Source organism: Triticum aestivum, chromosome 2B (assembly GCF_018294505.1).
Source record: "Triticum aestivum cultivar Chinese Spring chromosome 2B, IWGSC CS RefSeq v2.1, whole genome shotgun sequence".
Taxonomy (NCBI): Eukaryota; Viridiplantae; Streptophyta; class Magnoliopsida; order Poales; family Poaceae; genus Triticum; species Triticum aestivum.
Window position 1 is genome coordinate 271467460 of NC_057798.1, and position 22181 is coordinate 271489640.

A 22181-nucleotide genomic window follows, 5' to 3' on the forward strand; every position below is an offset into this window, starting at 1 on the left:
ATTAATTAATTAGTTAAATATTTAATTAACTTAATTAATTAATCTTAGTTAACCTAATGAAGTAGAATAGTTATTTTAAAACTGCAGTTAGCTAGATGAGCCAATGACAAGTGGGACCCAAACCCTATTGACCTTTTGACCGGTCAAATGTTGACTGGGTCAACTCTGCTGACTGGAACCTCCCTGGCCCGCTGTCAGCCATACGAGCACTCCGGCTGGGTACACTTTTGGGTGTATCTAGCAATTAACCATTTTATTTTCGAATTAAGAATAATCCCGGAAATTGCTTAAATCTTTGGAAAATCATATAAAATAATCCGTAACTCGGATGAAAATGTTTTGTACATGAAAGTTGCTCAGAACGACGAGACGATTCCGGATACGCAACCCGTTCGTCCGCCACACTCCCCTAACCTATCGAACTCGCAACTTTCCCCCTCCAACTCCTCTGCCCGAAAACACGAAACACCGGGAATACTTTCCCGGGGTTTTCCCCCTTCACCGGTATCACCTACTACCGCGTTAGGGCACACCGAACACCGCGTATTGCCTTGATATTTTGTGGTGCTTTGTTTGCTCTGTATTCATTATTTCTTCCCCCTCTTCTCTCCGGTAGACTACGAGACCGACGCTGCTGCTGACCAGTTCAAATACGGAGTTGACGACCCCTCTCTCTTGCCAGAGCAACCAGGCAAGCCCCCCCTTTGATCACCAGATATCGCCTACTCTTCTCTATACTGCTTGCATTAGAGTAGTGTAGCATGTTACTGCTTTCCGTTAATCCTATTCTGATGCATAGCCTGTCATTGCTGCTACAGTCATTGATACCTTACCCGCAATCCTAAATGCTTAGTATAGGATGCTAGTGTTCCATCAGTGGCCCTACACTCTTGTCCGTCTGCCATGCTATACTACTGGGCTGTGATCACTTCGGGAGGTGATCACGGGCATATACTATATACTTTACACTGTTACATTACCTGTGATACTGTTCGGAGATGGGGGCTGAAGGGGCAGGTGGCTCCATCCCGGTAGAGGTGGGCCTGGGTTCCCGACGGCCCCCGACTGTTACTTTGTGGCGGAGCGACAGGGCAGGTTGAGACCACCTAGGAGACAGGTGGGCCTGGCCCTGTTCGGCATTCGCGGATACTTAACACGCTTAACGAGATCTTGGTATTTGATCTGAGTCTGGCTACTGGCCTATACGCACTAACCATCTACGCGGGAGTAGTTATGGGTATCCCGACGTCGTGGTATCAGCCGAAGCACTTCAGACGTCAGCGACGGAGCGGCGCGCGCCGGATTGGAACGTAAGCCTGCTCTTGTATTAAGGGGGCTAGTTCTGCTTCCGGCCGCCCTCGCAACGTGCAGGTGTGCTATGGGCGATGGGCCCAGACCCCTGTGCGCTTAGGTTTAGACCGGCGTGCTGGCCTCTCTGTTTTGCCTAGGTGGGGCTGCGACGTGTTGATCTTCCGCGGCCGGGCATGACCCAGGAAAGTGTGTCCGGCCAAATGGGATCAAGCGTGTTGGGTTATGTGGTGCACCCCTGCAGGGAAGTTAATCTATTCGAATAGCCGTGATCTTCGGTAACAGGACGACTTGGAGTTGTACCTTGACCTTATGACAACTAGAACCGGATACTTAATAAAACACACCCTTCCAAGTTCCACAGACAACCCGGTGATCGCTTTTCTACAGGGCGACGAGGAGAGGATCGCCGGGTAGGATTATGCTATGCGATGCCTGGATGCGCTTGGAGATGCTACCTGGATATGCTACTTGGAGATGCTACTTGGAGGACTTCAATCTACTCTCTTCTACATGCTGCAAGACGGAGGCTGCCAGAAGCGTAGTCTTCGACAGGATTAGCTATCCCCCTCTTATTCTGGCATTCTGCAGTTCAGTCCACTGATATGGCCTCTTTACACATATACCCATGCATATGTAGTGTAGCTCCTTGCTTGCGAGTACTTTGGATGAGTACTCACGGTTGCTTTCTCCCCCCTTTTTCCCCTTTCCTTTCTTTCTGGTTGTCGCAACCAGATGCTGGAGTCCAGGAGCCAGACGCCACCGTCGACGACGACCCTACTACATCGGAGGTGCCTACTACTACGTGCAGGCTGACGACGACGACCAGGAGTAGTTAGGAGGATCCCAGGCAGGAGGCCTGCGCCTCTTTCCATCTGTATCCCAGTTTGTGCTAGTCATCTTATGGCAACTTGTTTAACTTATGTCTGTACTCAGATATTGTTGCTTCCGCTGACTCGTCTATGATCGAGCACTTGTATTCGAGCCCTCGAGGCCCCTGGCTTGTATTATGATGCTTGTATGACTTATTTTATTCGTAGAGTTGTGTTGTGATATCTTCCCGTGAGTCCCTGATCTTGATCGTACACATTTGCGTGCATGATTAGTGTACGATTGAATCGGGGGCGTTACACCATGCCGTCAGGAGCATAGTACCCCGGCGGGAGATGCATGTAAACCTCCTCACGCAGCTCGCCATTTAGAAAGGCGTTCTGGACATCAAGTTGAGAGATAGACCACTGACGAACAGAAGCCACGGCAAGAAGAGTGCGAACAGTGGTCATGTGAGCAACAGGAGCGAATGTCTCGTCATAGTCGCGTCCCTGCTCCTGCTGAAAACCACGGGCCACAAGACGAGCTTTGTAGCGCTCAAGAGAACCATCGGAGCGGGTCTTAATCTTGTAGACCCACTTGCAGGTGATGGGACGAACACCAGAAGGGAGGGAAACCAGATCCCATGTGCCAGAGTGCTCAAGAGCAGCAAGCTCTTCGGCCATCGCAAGCTGCCATTCAGGCTGAGTCATGGCAGTCCGATAGGAGGTGGGCTCAGCAAGAACAGAGAGACCGTACCAATCAGGAGAGTAGCGATCAGGCGGAGGACGAGGCCGGGCACGAAGGTTGTGAACCGGGGTAGGCATGAACAGAGGCTCACCAGAGGTGGAAGGCGCGTCAGACACGTCAGGAGAAGCATGCTCAATACGAGGGCGGCGAGTATAGTGGAGAGGAAACGGTGATAGAGGGCGACGGACTAGAGAGGATGGGGGAGAGGTGGAGGAGGAGGATGGAGAAGACGGGGTTGGTGGTGAAGGAGAAGGAAGGAGAGGTGCCGGAGGAAGAGGTGACACATGAGGCACATAGCAGGGTGTATCGGGAAGGAGAAGGAAAGAAAGGTCGTCCACGGAGAAGCTCGAGGAAGAAGAACGTGGGTAGTAAGAACGAGACTCATCAAAAGTCACATCACGCGAGATGCGCAAGCGACGACCCACGGGATCCCAACATCGATAGCCCTTGTGCTCATCACTATAGCCAAGGAAAACACACTCAACCGATTGAGCAGTCAGTTTGGTGCGTTCTCGGGGAGCAAGAAGAACATAACAGACGCATCCAAACATACGAAGAGCTGAGTAGTCTGGGGAGCGACCAGTGAGACACTCCATAGGAATGCCACCCTGCAGAGCAGTTGATGGCTGAATGTTGATGAGATAGGTGGATGCGGAAACAGCCTCAGCCCAAAAATAGGGTGGAAGGGAAGCAGCAATCATCAGCGCACGAGCCGTCTCAAGCAAATGACGATGCTTTCGCTCGGCAACACCATTCTGAGCATGAGCCCCAGGACAGGAGAACTGAGCAAGAGTTCCCTGGTCCGCGAGAAAACCACGCAACAGCTGAGAGATATACTCTCCAGCGGAGTCAGCACGAAAAGTACGAATGGGCGTGGCAAACTGGGTGCGAACCATGGCAGCAAAACGTTTGTATATGGAGAGAACCTCGCTACGAGATTTCATAAAGTAAAGCGAAGTGTAGCGAGAGAAATCATCAATAAACAAAACGTAGTAGCGATGACCACCTTTCGAATCAAAGGGAGCAGGACCCCAGACATCAGAATGAACTAAGTCAAAAGGACGCTGAGATATAGACTCACTGGTAGGATAAGGTAACTGAGTCTGTTTGCCAAGTCTGCAACCATTACAATATAAGGAGACATCTCCAGATACGGACCCTAAGAGGCCCTGACGCACTAAGGAAGATAGGCGAGAGCCACAGATGTGACCAAGTCGATGATGCCACTGCTGGAAAGACGCAGACGAAGAGGCAGCAAGAGCATGAGAGCTGGCAGATGTGGTGGCAGCGGAAGGAACACAAAGCCAGTCAATCTCCCAAAGGCCCGCTGACTCACGGCACCGGGGGCCAGCACCAACCAAAGCTTTGGTGCGACGATCCTGAATGGAGCAAGAGTCGGTATCAAGAATGACCCGACAACCAGAATCAGTAAGTTGGGCAGCGGAAAAAAGATTCATGGTAAGGCGAGGAACATGTGAATCACTCGGAACAGAAAAAGATGGAGTGGAAAGAATACCACGACTAGCAACAGGAAGAGATGTGCCATCGGCAGTAATAACATTAACAGGCGAATCAAGAGGTCGGAGAGAAGACAACGCAAAAGAATCAGCAGACATATGAAAAGAGGCTCCAGAATCCAGAACCCACGAAGATGTACCTGACTGTGTAGAAGCCTGTGATGGTGAGGAAGAGGGTGCAGTCACAGCAGCAGCAGAGCCAGTCGACGAGGAGCCTGAGGAAGCAAGAAGACGCTTGAGGCGAGCAATGTCCTGGTCAGTGAGTGACGGAGTCGAGGAAGACACAGGAGGTCCACTGGAGGAGGAGCGCCTCTGGTCTCGCTTCTTTTGACGACAATCAGACTCTGGGTGACCTTGCCGGGAGCAGTAACCACAGACGGTGTCACGGCGCGACGTGCCCTTCTTAGCATAAGAAGGACGGCTCCCCCCCTGGAGGAGTAGGCAGGAACGGCGGAGCAGTGAGGAGAGCAGACGACACAGGAGCCCGGGCAGCCAACACTGACGGAACCAGAAGCAACCCAGCAGAGCGAAGGCGTTTCTCCTCAGCACGAAGCTCGGCAAGCACCTCCGAGATAGGAACACGACCACGAGCAAGCAGGTGAGCACGCCTGGGCTCAAACTCAGAGCGGAGACGAGATAAGAACTCATGAACCCTCTGAAACTCCAAGTCAGACCGCGTAGTCTGACAACAACGGCAAGTGCCACAAACAACTGTCCGCAGTGAGTCAAGCTGACGCCAGATGGCAGAGCACTGTGAATAGAACTCATCAACAGATGAGTCACCCTGCTGAAGAGCATGCTCCTGACGCACCACAGAGAGGTATAAAGCATCGCCAGAGGGCTGATAGCGCTGACAAAGATAGGACCACATCGCTGCAACAGTGCCAAGGGCCATGAACTCGGAAGCAAACTAAGGGAGGACACTGGCAGTGAGAACAGCAGCAGCTCGAGCATCATCATTGCACCACTAAGTGTAAGCAGACAGATCATCCCGGTAGACAGAAAGAGCATCAGAGTAAGCAGATACCTGCTGATCATAGGCATCAACTGCAGCAGCATCAAGAGCCTTGGCTGCATCCCGATCAGCCTGAGAAGCATCAGCAGCAAGTACCGGCGGTACTGGCGGAACAGGCACCACCGGAGCAACAGGGCACGGCGGACAGTGTACCTCGCCAGAGAGAACACCCCACAACAGAAGACCGCGCATATGAATACACATGAAACCGGCGAACTCAGCATAGTTGGTGCCATCAAAGATCACCGAGCAGCGAGGAACAACCACATAGCCCAAGGATGACATACTAAGGTATCCCTTGGTGCTGATTCTGCCTTTTTTTTTGGAAGTCAACGAAGGCCCGATCTGGATCGGGCAGAGATGCTCACGAGGCCAGAAACCGAGCGGGGAAGAGATGCTCACGAGAGGGGGATCGAGCAGGCGAACAAGGCCCGATCTGCAGCAGCACCCGAGGGCCGAAATGGATCAGGGCAGCAGCGAAGCAGCAGTGCCCGAGACCCGATCCAGAGCGGGAGCCAACGGCGCTCGAGGACAGCAGTGCCCGCTGGAGCAGGGGCGGCCGGGGAGAAGACACGGGGGCCAAGTGAAGCAGCAGCACAACAGCAGGCCGAGCGAAGCAGCAGGCCCGACAGGGCAGCGGCCAGGCGGAGGAGGCGACGGGGCCGGGCAGCGGAGCAGACCGGGGTGGCCGGAGTCGCAGTGAGGAGGACTGGGGCGGCCAGATCCGCAGCGAGGACAGCCGGGGTGGCCAGATCAGCGGCGAGAAGGGCCGGACGGGGTGGATTGGGGGAGGAGCTAGCACAGAGTTGCAGCGTGCGAGAGAGAGAGGAACCTAACATCTGATACCATGTTGGATAAACAACAACTACTTTTCCTGAGGGCCAAAGGCCATTACATATACATGTGTGACAAAGTGCAGAAAACCCCTTATACAACGGGGATATACCGAAAAGGGACTATACACATCTAACAGAAACCAGCCGGCTTCATTCCAAAAGCAGTCTGGAGTTTGTTTTTGGCAAAAGCAATCTGGGAACATGGTGTTGCTACTTGTCGGTTGTGAACCCGTTTAAAAATAAACTTATGGGTTGTGAATGCCCTACCACTGCAGAATTGATGCCAGGACAGTTAAGACTGCTGTTTGTAGCCGCAAGATCTGGAGTGAGGGCTTTTGGTGGCCGAGCATCAGGTAGGCCGGTATCCTGGCTGTTGGAATGGGCTTTGAGATCTGGAATCTGTCAGCCTGTTGGCAGGCTCGTGTCGGCTCGTGTAAGCCTATGCATCCATATACGGTCTGGGATACAGCCCGCGCGTACATGTTTGGCCCATCAGCCTGCTCGTGTCCTCTCTGCTCAACCTATGACGCTCTTTCTCTGTCGTTCTCGTTCCTGTTCCGTCGCCCAGCCATCCCCCTCCCTCTCTCTTTCTCATCTGTGCGTAGTTCCCGCGGTGGTGGTCGTCGGCGACCACGCTCCCCTTCAGCCGTGGCCAGGAGACCGGGTGCAGCCCCACCCTCCCTCGGCTCCTGCGACCGAAGCGCCGGCCCGAGCGCTCGTCCTCTTCCACTCTGACTGCCAAATCACCCGGATCCCGCGTCCTCTTCCACTCCGGCGACCGGATCCCCTCGAGTTTGCGGAACACCGGATCTGTCCAGGGCGAGGTCCTTGTCCACGGATCCGGCCGGGAGAAATCATTTTCTTCATTGTTTTCGTCGGTGAGGCTGGATCACACCTCATGTACTTAAGCTTTTATCTTAGATGGGTTTCATCTGTTCTAGATTTGCACGTTTCTTGGCAATTTCAAGTTTGTTCCTTATATTCCTTTGGTACGGCTGATTTGGCTGCATGGCTCGATCCAGATGTATACCATTTGTGTTGATAATCTAGAATAGAGTGCTCTCTGATGCTTGTACTTTTGTACAGATGTGATTTCCTTTTGTTTGCTTGTAATCCCCTTCGTTTGAACTGGATAGGTCTCTCCTCATCCTGTTGCTGCCTAGATCCGAATTTACTGTGATGTTTTTAGACAATATATGTGACGGATAATCATGAGAGAAAATGTTATCCTTACCCATGCGTATGTGCCACATCGGCTTAATTTTGCCAACATGTGTTCTTTGCGGTGCTAATTCATACAGTCCCAACTTTTTGCACTGCCCATTCTCATGTAAAGAAAAAACCTAAGTTGCTCCTTTGCTTGGTTTCTGATGGATAGTATCTATGGGTTAGATGTGCAGAAAACAATGATGATGCACTTGTGGTTCCTGATCAGCACCATGCTGATATGGTCTGTGATCTCAACCCTTTAGTAGAAGGTGTTTAATCTGAAGCATTTTCCTATTTCTGCAATCTTGTAGTATTGCCTTCTTGCCAACTCACATGTGCCATGGATAGATACAAGTGCCCTTCCCCAATGTGCAGAATTGGCGGTTGTTAACATCTTTGTTATGCCTAGCATCAGAAATTTTTGTTAGACATTTTTAACATATATCTTCTGTGTTTTTTTGCCAACTCTTTCTAATCCATATTCCCTTCAAATTCCGCAGATTTGTCTTAGGTTCAGTTCAACTAAGAATGCAAGGTGACAAAATGCGACAAATGGTTGAAAAAATGTGCAGTTCTGCCCCCAGAGAAAAAGATGCCATCCAACAATATGCATAGTTGGGTTCCTTGGAAACATCACCCTTGAACTTTCTGACAGCTTGGAACAGATGCTTCCACACATAACCTCCCTAGTTCGATTCTTTCATTTTGCCTATGTTGTTTTAGTGCTTCCAAGAATATGTGTACTGTAGTCATGCCTGGCAGTGGGAGCAAGCACGTGGCCCATCACAAAAATTGCAAAAATGCAATATCTTTAAGCAAATATGCATCTGGTGCCTTCAGATTGTGTGTTTCTTTATCACTGAGACAAATAAGCATCTTGATCGATCTTGATATAACTAGTTTCCTCATCAGGTGAGGAATTCTTCAGCTTTTACTTCTTGATTTAGCTGGTTGATGATGTTTTCATGGCTAATGGTGCTTTTTTCTGTTGTTAAAAAATGCAAATGATTAGGTTCTATTGATTGCTCCTACGAATGCAAATGATTAGGCATAACAGAGTATGTTGGAAATTTGTCTACCCTGTGTGTGATAATCTGTTGATTGCTCCTACCAATCCTAGTTAAGTTCAGACATGCACCAGTGCAAATGGCATGTGGGACGATCAGAAGATTTGTGTGTTAATGTTGATGCATTAAATGTACAAATCATTTTTATTAACATGGTAATAGTTTTTCAGCTACTATCTTGCAGGGTCAGGTCTGTTTACCCACTAGTTTATGCAACATTCACAAAAATCTTAATTAGGTTGCTAAGACTGTCAGATTGCCGGTGGTTAGACAAAATTCAGTGCTCCTGACTCGGTCATTATTGTTATGCGCAACTTGGCATTTGCCCCTGATCCTGTAAATTAGTTTTACAGCCTCAAAATCGACATCATCTTGGTGAGCAGCTGTTTAGGCGGCCTAGTGATTTGGTTATTTATTAATTATTACTAGATCCGTGTCTGCTGGACATAGTTAAGCCACGTGTGCAATAACCGAGCTGGTGGCCGGGCGTGCCTGCCGGGATTCCTTCGACTGTGCCCGTGGGAGATGTACTATGTTCAGTATGGAGAGGATGTGGAGTCGAATGGACCTGAGAACAACTACTTAAATGCCTAGATTCTGTACCTACACGTGCTAGCTGGCCTGCCCTCAATACACGCGATGGTGCAGCGATACGAGGGAGCATGAACCAGAAATACCGGGAGGGCACACATCCCTAGCACACTTAAGGCCTTGTTCGGTTGAGGTGGTTTGTGAGGGGGATTGGCAGGGATTGAGGGGGATTAGATCCCCTACAAGCCAAATTCCTCTCCAATCCACTCCAATCCCCTTGGGAGGAGGATTAAACGAACAAGGCCTAAATGGCCTACCTGATGCTCGGCCTCCATTCGCATTTTCCACAAGATCTGCTACTTCTTCAGACTTGTGCAAGCAGAGACACTGTGCACAAACTGTACTTAGGATTTAAGAGATACAACGAGTTGCTGCCTAGCAAATTGCATTGTGAGGATTTAAGAGATAAACGAGTTTGTGCATAGCAAAAAAAAAAAAGATGTGTGGCTGCTGGGATTCGAGCCCAGGTCTCCACGGGCCTCCATTCGCATTTTCCACAAGATCTGCTACTTCTTCAGACTTGTGCAAGCAGAGACACTGTGCACAAACTGTACTTAGGATTTAAGAGATACAACTGAGTTGCTGCATAGCAAATTGCATTGTGAGGATTTAAGAGATAAACGAGTTTGTGCATAGCAAAAAAAAAAAAAGATGTGTGGCTGCTGGGATTCGAGCCCAGGTCTCCACGGCCACAACGTGGAATTCTCACCACTAAACTACAGCCACATTGATGTACATGGAAGCCTGTAAGTACTTATAACAGCAATTCGAAGATGCTGCTCGCTCGATGAGCTTTTCTCCTCGTGGGCCCCGCCTGCTTCATTCTTCACTTTCCCGACTCCGCCTCCGCCTCCGCCCAAACCCCAGGGAAGGGGAAAGGAGGTGCCCTAACAGCCTCCGGAGGCGGAGGCAAGCGGCGCGTCACCTACCGCCCCTCGCCGGCGAGCAGGTACTCTCCGACTCCCCGTCATTCTCAACATCCCTATCACTATCGGGCTCGGCTAGACGGAGCCCTCGTTCTTAGATCCATCGATGTCACTTCTCCGTAATCTCATCCTTGGGTGTTCGTGGTAAGGGGGCTTCGTGAATCGTGACTGGAATGCTATGCAAAAAAGTAGGCAGCGTAGGTTTAATGCATTGTGTAGTTGTTCCATGCATGCGTGTTCCCTGGTGGCAACTGAACTGATTGCGCCGCCTGACTTACCATTTGCCAAAGTAGTGGTGATTGCTGCGTTCGCCGCGGGTCCGCCTTGCGGTTTGTTCGAATCATTCAGCGTGTGGTGGTGAGAACAAGTGTAGCGTGTGGGTTTGGTTGGTTCTTCCGCTGACATACCTGATTCTTGTGACTTCCCATGGTAGACGCATGGACTGTTCTGCACTCTGTCGCTGCATTGCAAAAGACCTCATTTTAGATGGTTGAGTGCCTTTCTTTTCCGGAGTTGCCATTTTACTTGGATTAACAAGGCATTGATGGATGCAAAATAAATAAATCACACAGTTTTCCGCATACCGATAGATATTATGGATATTGTTTCATTTTCCCATTCGTTTCAATTGCGACCCAGCTTTGAACGGATTAGTTGTACATCTTACAGTACATAAAAGATCAACTGTGATGGAATAAGTTGAATTTGGTTCTGAGGTTCCAGTTCATCGACAAACAATTACATGGCGGGATGGAGCCCAAGGGGCGAGAGAGCTGAGGTTCATCTCGCGGATTGAATAATGCTGATATCTGCTAGCGCCTTGGAGGATAGCGTTCTACGTTTAGGGCAAGATCTGCATGTATGGACCTAACTTCAAGCTAACCAAGTTCTGTTCTTAGTCAAATTAAATATGGCAATCAAGTCAAATATTTCATATTTTGAATTTCCAACACTCTATTTAGTGGTAGTTTGCAGGTGCAGTGCTGCACAAACTAGTTATTTGGGGTAAGGCCACCACCTACCACAACGCCAAACGGAGCATTTACTCCCCTAGTTCAATATGAGAAGAGTACATAACACAAATCATGCAGCCAGATTTAATTTAATTTTGAGGACAAGATTGTACTAACTTCTAAAGTGTAATAATTCTGGATCAGTCTTAAATCTTAATTATGATAAATTTTCTTTTGGATGGGTGAATCTTGCTGTCTTACATGTGTTTCATCTCGAGCTATTGCGATGATTGCACACAGCACAGTCACCCTGCATGATTTGCTGACCCGGCAGGTTTTCACGGCACTTATTAATGTAAGGCTTTTCTAGGAAAAACTTATATTTGACAAAACAGAATCAGTCTGTTTATTGTTTGCCATGTTGTGCCCATTTGCTGGATCTGCCATGAGAACATTGAAAACTCATGCTATATCGCTTCATTAAAAGCTGGATCTACCTAGGTGATAACGTACACACACCAGCAAAGGTTCCATTTTGCGTTTCTCCTTTTGTCACGTGCTTAGACTTTATATTGCATGAAATAGATTGTTATTAGGTCACTTATCCGGTTTCATCAGGATCATGTCCCGCACCCCAAGCTGCCACCCCGAAGAACAATAACCCCCTTGGAGCCTTACTCTTAGAGATGCCGTGATTCTCGTCTCACGACCCTTTTCCTTGGCCTGGTCAAACCCAGGTCCTGGTTACTGTGCTTTACACAACGATTTATCATCAGAGGCTATAGAGCTAACTTGATTGGAGAAATGAATTAGTATTTATGAATATTTACCTTGTGACCATGAGGTCACGGGTTCAAGTCCTGGAAACAGCCTCTTGCAGAAATGCAGGGAAAGGCTGCGTACAAAAGACCCAAAGTGGCCGGACCCTTCCCCTGACCCTGCGCAAGCGGGAGCTACATGCACTGGGCTGCCCCCCAAACTTGGCATGATTTGGTGCCAACTCTTGTACCTGGATCATTTACTACAAAAGGTTGAAGTTATTTCGAGTGTCCCAATAATTGCCCTCTTATTTTGTTTTGTTAGACATCTGTTTGTGGACCTTGAAAAGTTGCAACATACTGGTGGCATCTAAAGATGTATCATGCTCATCTCCACAGCTGATTACTTAAGGGAAAAGCATTATTATTACTCAGACTGACCTCACTGATATTTCTGCCAAAAAAACAGTAAAAACAAATTCTACACCGGCCACTGTTTAGATTTTAGAACAAATAGTGGCCATGGATGGAGCTTTTGTGCATGTGTATGTAATGCACTTTACTTGTGCTTTCCCACTATCCATGAATCATCCTACCACTGGGAGTGGTGGGTAGTCGGCAAATTATAGGGCAGGAAAATGTTCAAAACATACTTTAACTAAAAAATGTATTTCCCATAGACGTTGTCTATCTGAAATTCTGAATTATTGTGTGCTTGACTATATTTATGTTGCACAATCATCCCTTAACTTATCAGACCCTGTGCGTTATTTTACTGCTCAAAATATTCCGTTAGAAATGGTGTGTAATTGAATCTAGTGATTGCTGGGGCATCACTTTCAACAGTTATAAGAAATGGTGTCGCTTGTCATTATTCTGGAACATGCACTCTAGTGTATTGCTTCCAATATGTTGTTTCCTTTTTAGTTTTTTTACACATCATTTGTATCAACTGGATCTGCACAAATAACAACATCCCTGTTCGGTCTACCTTTTTGCTTAACAATAGTGGACGTGGAACATTTACCTTCATTTTTTTACCATGTTTTCCAGGATAAGATGAATCCCACAGCTCATGATCAGACAACACAGCAACAAAAACCAAATGGCCGAAGAGCAGTTGGTAGCTCGCAAACCTGGACAGTACGTGGCTCTTTCCTCCATTTCACTCGGTCGTTGTGAGCAAAAATATGTACTGACAAGCTCTATTTTCTACAGCGGTATGGTGTTCTGCTACCAAGCCAGCAGACACGGAAGCTAAAAGAATGGATTCTAACTGATGAACAACAACAAGTAGTCAATGCTAGTGGTCTTGGACATCTTGCTCTTACGACAGGATTTACCATTGACCGTTCCTTGCTTACAGCCTTCTGTGAGAGATGGAACAACGAAACAAATACTGCACATTTCATGGGATTTGAAATGGCACCGTCTCTCCGTGACGTATCATATATTCTAGGAATCCCAGTGACTGGTCATGTGGTGACGGCAGAACCCATCGGTGATGAAGCTGTGAATCGCATGTGCTTGCATTACTTAGGAGAGAGCCCTGGAAGCGGAGAGCAACTATGTGGATTGATCAGATTAACCTGGTTGTACAGGAAATTCCATCAACTGCCAGAAAACCCCACCATCAATGACATTGCATTCAGCACCCGAGCGTACCTTCTATATTTGGTTGGCTCCACCTTATTTCCCGACACAATGAGGGGATTTGTATCCCCAAGATACCTACCACTTTTGGGGGATTTCAGGAAGATACATGAGTATGCTTGGGGGGCTGCAGCCCTTGCTCATTTGTACAGAGGATTGTCTGTTGCAGTAACACCAAATGCTACTACCCAGTTTCTCGGGAGTGCAACTTTGCTCATGGTATTGTCTCTTGTGTATTTAGTGTTACTAGCAGAATGCCCGTGCGTTACTACTGGCTTAGGAAATATCAAAAGATGATGATGTCTTATGTCTATTGCATGGTTTATGATTAAAAAGGAAGCGTTATATATATAAGGAAAGGTCCTTTGCAAGATTTACAGTGAGATAACATTTAAATTTTAAAACATAGGCGAATGGACATGAGTAATTTGAATGTACAAGATCTTGGATTTGGTAGGAGGGCAACGTCTATGACCACGTTGAAATTGCAATGTGTTCGCTCTCTTCTACTATGCTAAAGAACTGGAAGAATTGATTGGGTAGAGAAATTAAAATAAAGACCATGGTTTTGAATTGGAATCGTACGCATTTATAATCTGTGTTTTTATAAGAGTGTTATGCTCATATTAGGGTAGCAGTGTATATTCTTATCTGGGATGGGATAGGTCTCACAATAGTAACATTTGTTTATTATATCTTTTGGAAGGTTGCTAGTCCCACATATGGGTAGAAGTGCATTTGTTTATTTATATGGTCCCACATGTGAACTCACCATCAACTCCAATCTTTATAAGTAGGAAAGATGTGTGTAGCTTTGTGCCATCTTGATCACTAACTAGAGATTTGCCTTGTTATCTCTGCCATCTTGTTCAATAATTAGAGATTTGCCTTGTTATCTCTAGCTTTGTGCCATCTTGTTCAATAATTAGAGATTTCTCTTGTTATCTCTAGCTTTGTGCCATCTTGTTCACTAATTAGAGATTCCCCTTGTTCCTACAAGGCTTGGATTTACGAGTATATTCCTTTGACTCAACCCCAACAAAAGAATCAGAACACGTTGCTGCCCCGGGCATGCCGATGGAACTTTGGAGGAACAACACGTGGGCAGAGAAAGAAAGTTATGGAATGGAGAAAGGATTTCGAGCAGCTTCAGTTGTCCGATGCAAGTGCAAATTACCTATTTTATAATTTATTCCTACAAATGAACTGCTGTTGAATTAATTTCTTAATCATTTCTTCAGGTCAACTGGAATCCTTACAAGGACATAAATCCAGCGATTGTTCCAGGATATTGCATCGCAGCAGATAACATTTGCCACTCTCGGACATGGCTAATCAGCTTTAACATAAAAGAGGTGTATGTACCTGACCGGTTCAATAGGCAGTTTGGGAGGGAGCAAGGTCGCCTCTATCAGGTGCCAATGTGGGCAAGAAGAACTTGGAGTAAAGGGAAAGACTGGAGGGTTGAGTATGCTCGTGAGATTGATGACTTCCATCAATTGGTTGGTTGTCGTTTTATCCCTTCTACGGGAGCTAATATAAACTCCCTCCCGAGTGAGTCTATAGCTGGACAGAGCAGTACCAGATGCAGCCGGAATGCATCTCAAAACTTCTCTATGATGGTAAGGTCCCAATAGGAATCTATTTTCTTTGTACATTTTTAGTATATGAGGTGATCCTTGATGTGATCATCGGTTGTGGGTTGTAGGTGGAAGATTTAAAGAATGATCTCCCGGTAATTGATCGTTATCTGGAGGGACAGGTACTCCCCGTGGAGGTTGCAAGCTTCCTAGAGAGGGTGAGCATGATGATCAAAACTTATTCCCCACCGCAGAGCAATGAAAGGAAAGATGAAGCAGCTCAGAGCAAGAATGTGAGAGCAAAGAATCCAAGAAAGAGGGCGAGGAAACCTTTGGTCTCTGAAGATCCTTCAAGCCCTCAGGACTGCGGGGTAGACCGGTATGCAGGTGCGCTGGTGCCTTATCAGGCTAGCAAGTGTGACAGGGTGTTGGATGGCACCGTGCCTCTGCTAAACAGAGGGGAAGCGTTGAAGGAAAATGAGGTGATGGATCCCTGGCAAATGTCGCATTTGACAGCAGAGTCGTCTTCGTCTGGAGACTCGAGCTTGCCGGAATCAAGGAGGCGGAGGTGTGAGGAATCCGGAGCCCCGAGGAGCAACCAGGGCGTCCGAAGGAGTGGAAGGATGTGCGTGCAGCTCAAAATGTTGAAGCACAGGGACGGGGTTGGGGCCGAGGAGACCAACCCGATCTTCCTCTGATAAGGGACTGACGCTGCCCGTCGTTTGGTCTTGGGCATTGTACAAAGTAGTGGACCTGTCGTCGCGCTGCCGCAGACAGTTTACTGTTTTTTATGTAGCGTTTGTATGCCTTTGGTCGTGGTGACTGGTGAGTGAAAACCTGGCCTTTGGCATGCGTACATGAGTCGTGTAGGCTGGTGGGGCAAGGTAGATGCCGCGCAACCTTTGTGGCGTATGCACTGCTATCCTTCCTCTCCAGTTAATCTGCGGCACTTGCGTTTTGGTGATGCTGTGCTTTGTAGATATGCGCAAGTGCTGGCCATGACAGAATGCCAGGATGGGATGTTGCACGGTGGTCTCTCAGAATTTCATGTTGGGGGCACGCCCAATCTTGAATTTTGAGAGGAAATGTTGCAGTCATGCAGGGTGAGAATGTAGGGAAATTACCATGTCCCGGATGGCTTTGGCATGGTTGCCTCTCGCTAGATCTACCCCTACTCCTACTCCTACTCCTACTCATCAACAAGAAACAATCTGAACGAGAAACTGGCGAGGCAGCCGTGGGTGGGCAAGGGACGCGGTTGGTTGTCAAGTAGCACCATTCAGGAATTGCCATAAATTTGGACTGCTCTACAGAAAAAGAGAGAGCGAGCTTGCAATGCATGCTGTCCTGGGTGCCACGTTTCGGCTCCACGGGCGTCCACTGGACCCGCATGTCAGCGCGAGCCTTTCCTTTCCCAAAAGGAGCCAGAGTCAGGCCAGTCATAATTATATGACCGCCAAGAGTAGAGCAGGAGGAGCAGTCCGTTCGTCGCCCAAAACCCGCTGGCCGCTGCCCTTTGCCCATTCCATCCATTCTGCACTTCCTTCGTCTTCCTGCGATTCACCCTGGTTTGCTCTCTCTCTCTCTCTCGATTGTACTATTTGCGTTTCAGTTCAGTTTCTTTTTCCGTCTAGGATCATCCTTTTATTTTTTTGAATGAAAGGGGGTCGTCTAGGATCATCCTCTGCTCGTGATTGACTCGACTCAACTAGAATTCCTAATTCTCGTCCTAGATCTCTCCTTCGCCAGCCTCTATTCACTGCTCGTGATTAGGGTTTTGGGGTTTTTGGCCCTTTCCCCCCTCAAGCTTGCGTGCTGCCATGGTGGTTGGGTTTGAAGCCAGAGGACACGCTTGTCCATCATCTTCGCTCTACAAGGGGAAAGGTTCTCTCTCTATCTCGAGAGAGAGAAAAAAAAAGCTTTACAAGGCGAAATCCTTAATGGCCAGATGCGTTTCTCTGGTATTCTGTTACACCGGTTTCTCATCTTATTTTGCTGCGGTGTACTAAATGGCTGGATCATCTTCTTGATCTGGCGCAAGTATCAACTTAGGGCTTGCTTCTCTTCCTCCCATGTATACTCAATTTAAATGAGTAATGAGTTTCTCACACTAGTTGCATAATAGTGCATCTTTGTGTTTACTTCAACTACGGCCTTCTTTCCAACTCACTTTTCAAACAAAATAAAAAGGGCCTTCTTTGGCTGGTTGGTTAGTAATAGTATGCTCCTTTTCTTTTACCTTGGGTGTCTGTCGCCTGCCAACCAAGTCTGATTCTTATTCTTGTGCCAATGTAGGCAAGGCATATCACTGTGAACTCCGTATTTCAACGACTTGTGTCATGAATAATTTTGCTAACGCCGTATTTACTTCAATCATGAATAATTTTGCTAACGCCGTATTTCAAGGAGTTGAGTCATTGCAGTAGGTTATGCTTTTATGGAATTCTGGTTTCCATGCCGTTGTCTTGTCTCTCATTCTTGTTGATTACAATCTGTATTTGCTTGCCCTTTTACCATTCAAACTCCCAACAACTGGTTTTGATAATTAAATGCAATTTAAAGGCTAAACCATTCAAGATCTGAAATCTACATTCTTCCCAACTTCCTGTTACCGGTACCGCACATCATCTATGCTCTGTTCAGACCTTCCATTAATTTTTTATTCTAACAATAGATCCTGTCTCGGATTCTTATTTTGCATACACTTACTAAACAGTTCTAAACATTTACTGTAGTTTCGTTGTTGATGTTTTGTCTTTTGGACTTTGTGGTTGTTTTATGGTCTGTAAGCTTTTATCTTGTCATAATATAACACATGCAGCCCTAGTGCATGGTTTGAATTTTTTCTTACTGTGTTTTGTTCCATTTGAAATAACTATGGTGTTTTATCTCTATGCAGCAGAACTAAATGGAATCCCCGGAGGCGGTACCAACAGGCAAAGGTCGCAATCAGGTAGTTATCTTCATAAACCAAGTGACACCAATTTGCCAAACCTTCCTTTGGTTCCTGCATGTATAACATGTGGTGCTTAATCATGCAGGAAGCTCGTGAACTATCAGTGTGCCAGACGACGGAGGAGCTCAAGACATGGAATCTGAACGAACACCAGCAGAAGTTAGTCGACGCCAGTGGGCTCGGCAATCTGAAATACATGGGAGATCTGGCCATCAACCACACTGTGCTCAGGGTATTTTGCGAGCTTTGGAACAAAGAAACGAACACAGCAAGGTTCCATGACTTTGAAATGGGACCATCACTCAGGGACACTGCCTACATATTGGGAATTCCGATCATAGGCCGTGCGGTGACCACCGGGGCTGTGCTCAACATGTCGTCAGAAGAGCTGCTCCTCCAGTACCTTGGCCGAGTTCCTGGTTCAAAGGACTGCAGGGGTAGCCGTGTGAAGCTCTCTTGGTTACACTCAAAGTTTAGTCAGCTCTCGGAGCATCCTACTGATAAAGAAATTGCGTGCAAAACAAGAGCATATCTCTTATACTTGATTGGAGCAACTCTGTTTTCAGACAAAGACAAGGGCTATGTCTCTCCAAAGTACTTACCACTCTTGTCGGACTTTGACAAGGTATGAGAGTACGCATGGGGCACTGCTGCTCTTGCTCATCTTTACAAGGCTCTCTCTACGTTAGCGTCTTCTCACTCTATTGCCAGAAAAAGACTTCGGCAGCGCCACTCTGCTCATGGTATGTAAACTCTCATTTATCAGGGGCAAATCTTACTTCGGTTATTTTCTTCCAGTTCTATTTAACTTTGCAAACCCTTCTTCTTTGTTGAATAAATTTTTCGCGTTAGGTTTGTGAGGAACAGTGATAATGTTACTCTAGACTAATTTATTTTCAAACAACGGGCACTAGCACCCATGGCATTTTGATTAATAGATGAATGGTAAGCCTCGCCAGCGGGTGTGCTGAGCGTGCACCCCTACCAAGCGATGCTCGGTTCCCTAATGTTACTGTAAACAGAAAATAATTATATATGCATGCACAGTGGAATAAGAGCTGAAAAGGCACAAGTGAGATGTTACATTCATACACAATTGAAAAAAGGAATTGGATGTTATAGGAAAGAATGAAATGCCTTTTGTCCTTCATAGACTCTTTGCAAATAAGGTTTGGTTCTCGCTCTACTGTTACATTATGAAAAAAGATTCCAATGTATTTTTTTTGAGCTCTTAGCATTACGAAGAAATACTATAATAGGTTTTTGAGAATATCGATGATGCTACATTCACAGAGAAATATGAACAGGAAAAGGAAAATGTGATCTAATCGCATGTATTTGATATACAGAACATCTATAAAGTTTTCGCCATTGGATGTTGTCTAAGAATTTACAAAGTTGCTCATGGTTGACACTTGACACTTCTTAAAACGAGAAAGAATATCAACAGGAGAATGGCAATTGGTAAAAAAATATATTGGACGATTGGAAAGAATAAAAGGTTTCCTTTGTTTCGAGTATTCTTTTTAAAATCAAGTTGTTCTAAGTTGTGACACTGCTCTAGTATGGAAGTGTTCTAATGTATCTTTTGAGTTTCTGTGCAAAGGGGTGGATATATGAATATATTCCAGCGATGCGCCCTGATATGGAGGATGATCCAGCACTTGTGGTCCCATGAGTGTGCAGGTGGGCCGGGCACGCAATCTCCCAACCAACAAAGGAAGCTTCAGATATCAGAAAAGCTTTCGGTCAGCTTCGAGTTTCAGATGTGAGTTTACCTTCCGGTAATTCGTAGCCATACTTTTTATCCTTTGTTATTAATTATTACTTGGCGTTTGAATTTGATAATGCAAGTATTTTATGTTAGGTGAACTGGGAACCTTACAAGGGCATGGATCCTGCATCTATTCCCAACATCTGCTGGGCACCCGATAGCGTCTGCTTCTCCAGAACATGGCTGATCAACTTTAACGTGAGGGAAGTATATCTCCCAGATCGATTTGCTCGTCAGTTTGGTCAAGAACAGCATCCGGTCGGCGATGTTGGCGGGTTCCAGCGACATCAGTGGAACGCGTCAGTGGATTGGAGCCTCGAGTATGCATCAGAGATCAAACATTTCGAGCAGTTGATCAATGCTACTCGTCCTGATCATACAGCAGTTCCTGCCACTTGTAAAACGATTGAGGATGTTTTTACACCAGCGAGCACGGCACGAGAATTTCCTGGTCTCAAATTGCTTGCAGTGGTAAACTCTGGTCCATAAAGGTAATTCTTATGATGGCAAGCTTTGTCCACAGTCTAAGTGACCTATCATTCATATATTGTAGGTGAAGAGCATCAAGAAGGAGCTCCCAACCATCACGCGATTTCTCGAGCAACGGCCACTTCCCGTCGAGGTAGCCACGTCGTTTGCTCGGGTCCATCAACTACTGGAGGATTCTCACTTGAAGGAAGGAAATGCCGCAGTGGATGCTGGGGGCGAGGGGGGACCTCTGAGCTGACTGCACCGCACCCTCCTGCCATTCCACCGTGTGAAGAAGCGATCATCGGCGCACCGCATCCGCATGGGCCTGTGCCTGATGAAGCGGTGCAGAACGGCAGCGATCATCCTGCGCCGGAATGCTTTGACAAGCCGACGGGGGAGGAGGAAGAGGAGGGGGAAGAGGAGGCATCGGAAGGGAGTGAGGACAGTGTGGAGGACGGAGGCCATAAGGGGCGGAAGCGACCGCCGCTTCAGAGGAGCAATCGAAGCTGCGTGCAGGCCAAGAGGTTCAAGAACCGGGGAGGGAAAGGGTCCCAAGCCTCTGACCCATCGTGCTGTGACTGCTGCATCCATCTACCATTTTATTGCCGGACATTACATTGCATGTTGCTCCCTTCTAGTTAATTTTCGGCGATTTGTTACCGTGATGTAGTTTTCTGTGATTTGTTGCGATTAGATTTATGCCGGGACGTGGACGGCTAGATGCCCACACGGGCCATTTCCCCTCTTAGCCACTTGCAAGAACTAGTGAGATTTGCTTTGGCATTGCCGTTTGTTGCTTGGTTTACTAGGAAGAGAAGAGCAACGAGCTATTAGCTCATTCATCGGTAGCTGAATAATGTGAGCGAAACGAGCTATTAGCCATTTTTTTTTGGAGTGCGCCAACGATGCACCGTATTTTTATAAAAGGAAGAAAGCGTTGTTTACAATAACCCGCGGTAGGATGCGAACATCGCAATGGGTACACCAACCAAAAAAGAAAAAGCCTACTCTCTCATGAATCCAGTAACCCCACTACAACTCCGGCAAATTTCCATATTTTGATCTCTTCCAAAATTTGTTGCACCAAACTAGTAGGTGCTCTAACTTGCTCAACTCGATTGAGCACTCTTGCATTCCTTTGCTTCCAGAGATGCCAAGCAGTTGCAATGACAAACGAGTCCAAACCCCTGTTGTCCATCTTGTGAAAGTTTGCACGAGTCCTCTCCCACAATTCCATGAAAGAGTCATCTTCCTCCGGTATGTGTATGTTAACCCGCAAGCTGTCAAACAACCATACCACACATGCCTCGCGGAAACGCGTTGTGCCAATATATGGTCCATGGTGTCCTCCTGAAGGCAAGTGTAACAAGCAGAAGGAGCATCCTGAAGTCCATGCCATGCCCTTCGATCCAACATCCACAACCGGTAATGAGAGGCCAACTATGCCAAATTTTTTTTTACACTTTAGCGGTGCCCAACTGCGCCAAATGCAGTTTGCTTCGGTGGATCGTACCAGGCCTTGACCCAACCTGTTTGTCACATCCCATATTTTCCCAAATCTGCATGTTGAAAAATTCACAAGAAATTAAAATTTTTCTAGGAAATACCCATGATTGCCTAGGAATGCTGGTGAGTGACCTTGAATTGCTTGATTGTTTGCCTAGAAAGGATAAAATCTCAATGCCATTAGTTGAAGCCTAGCCCTGGTAGGAACCAAACCATTTGAAATATTATTTGGGCATAAGGCCAACTCTAATACTCCCTCCGTCCGGAAATACTTGCCATCAAAATGAATAAAAGAGAATGTATCTAGACTCATTTTAGTTTTAGATACATTCTTTTTTGTCCATTTTGATGACAAGTATTTTCGGACGGAGGGAGTAAGTCCCAAGAAATATTCAAGCCAAAATAAATTCCCCAGGAATTGGATTGGATCTATTTTGGAATCAATTCAAAATCAAAGGGGAATTATATGAAAATGGCTTTGCATTAACTTTGGCAGGAAAA

The 22181-nt window shown here is 46.9% G+C and overlaps 1 protein-coding gene, 1 non-coding gene and 1 pseudogene across 5 annotated transcripts; 2 read left to right on the forward strand and 1 right to left on the reverse strand.

Moving 5' to 3' along the window:
* Positions 1-6728: 6728 nt before the first annotated feature.
* On the forward strand, positions 6729-15895 carry LOC123044719 (protein MAIN-LIKE 1). Of its 4 annotated transcripts, XM_044467554.1 has the most exons (7): positions 6729-7114; positions 7946-8357; positions 12794-12883; positions 12959-13612; positions 14394-14555; positions 14635-15015; positions 15102-15895. In XM_044467554.1, exons 3-7 carry the CDS (start codon positions 12800-12802, stop codon positions 15669-15671), a joined length of 1851 nt encoding a protein of 616 aa, XP_044323489.1. In that variant the 5' UTR covers positions 6729-7114; positions 7946-8357; positions 12794-12799; the 3' UTR covers positions 15672-15895. The 4 variants fall into 4 exon arrangements, with proteins under 4 accessions (XP_044323489.1, XP_044323486.1, XP_044323487.1 ...); XM_044467551.1 differs by lacking the exons at positions 6729-7114; positions 7946-8357 and adding an exon at positions 9762-10052; XM_044467552.1 differs by lacking the exons at positions 6729-7114; positions 7946-8357 and adding an exon at positions 10134-10888.
* Positions 9758-9829, reverse strand: TRNAH-GUG (transfer RNA histidin (anticodon GUG)). The gene has a single exon. It is a non-coding gene; the product is annotated as a tRNA-His (tRNA).
* A 76-nt stretch (positions 15896-15971) lies between the features above and the next one.
* LOC123044720 (protein MAIN-LIKE 1-like) lies at positions 15972-20839 on the forward strand (annotated as a pseudogene).
* Positions 20840-22181: the final 1342 nt, after the last annotated feature.

Coding starts and splice junctions, on each gene's coding strand:
- LOC123044719 (XM_044467551.1), top strand. CDS start 9,891: ATGAGCTTTTCTCCTCGTGGGCCCCGCCTGCTTCATTCTTCACTTTCC. Junction 14,556..14,634: donor AGCAGCTTCAGTTGTCCGAT/GCAAGTGCAAAT, acceptor TCATTTCTTCAG/GTCAACTGGAATCCTTACAA. Junction 15,016..15,101: donor CTCAAAACTTCTCTATGATG/GTAAGGTCCCAA, acceptor TGTGGGTTGTAG/GTGGAAGATTTAAAGAATGA.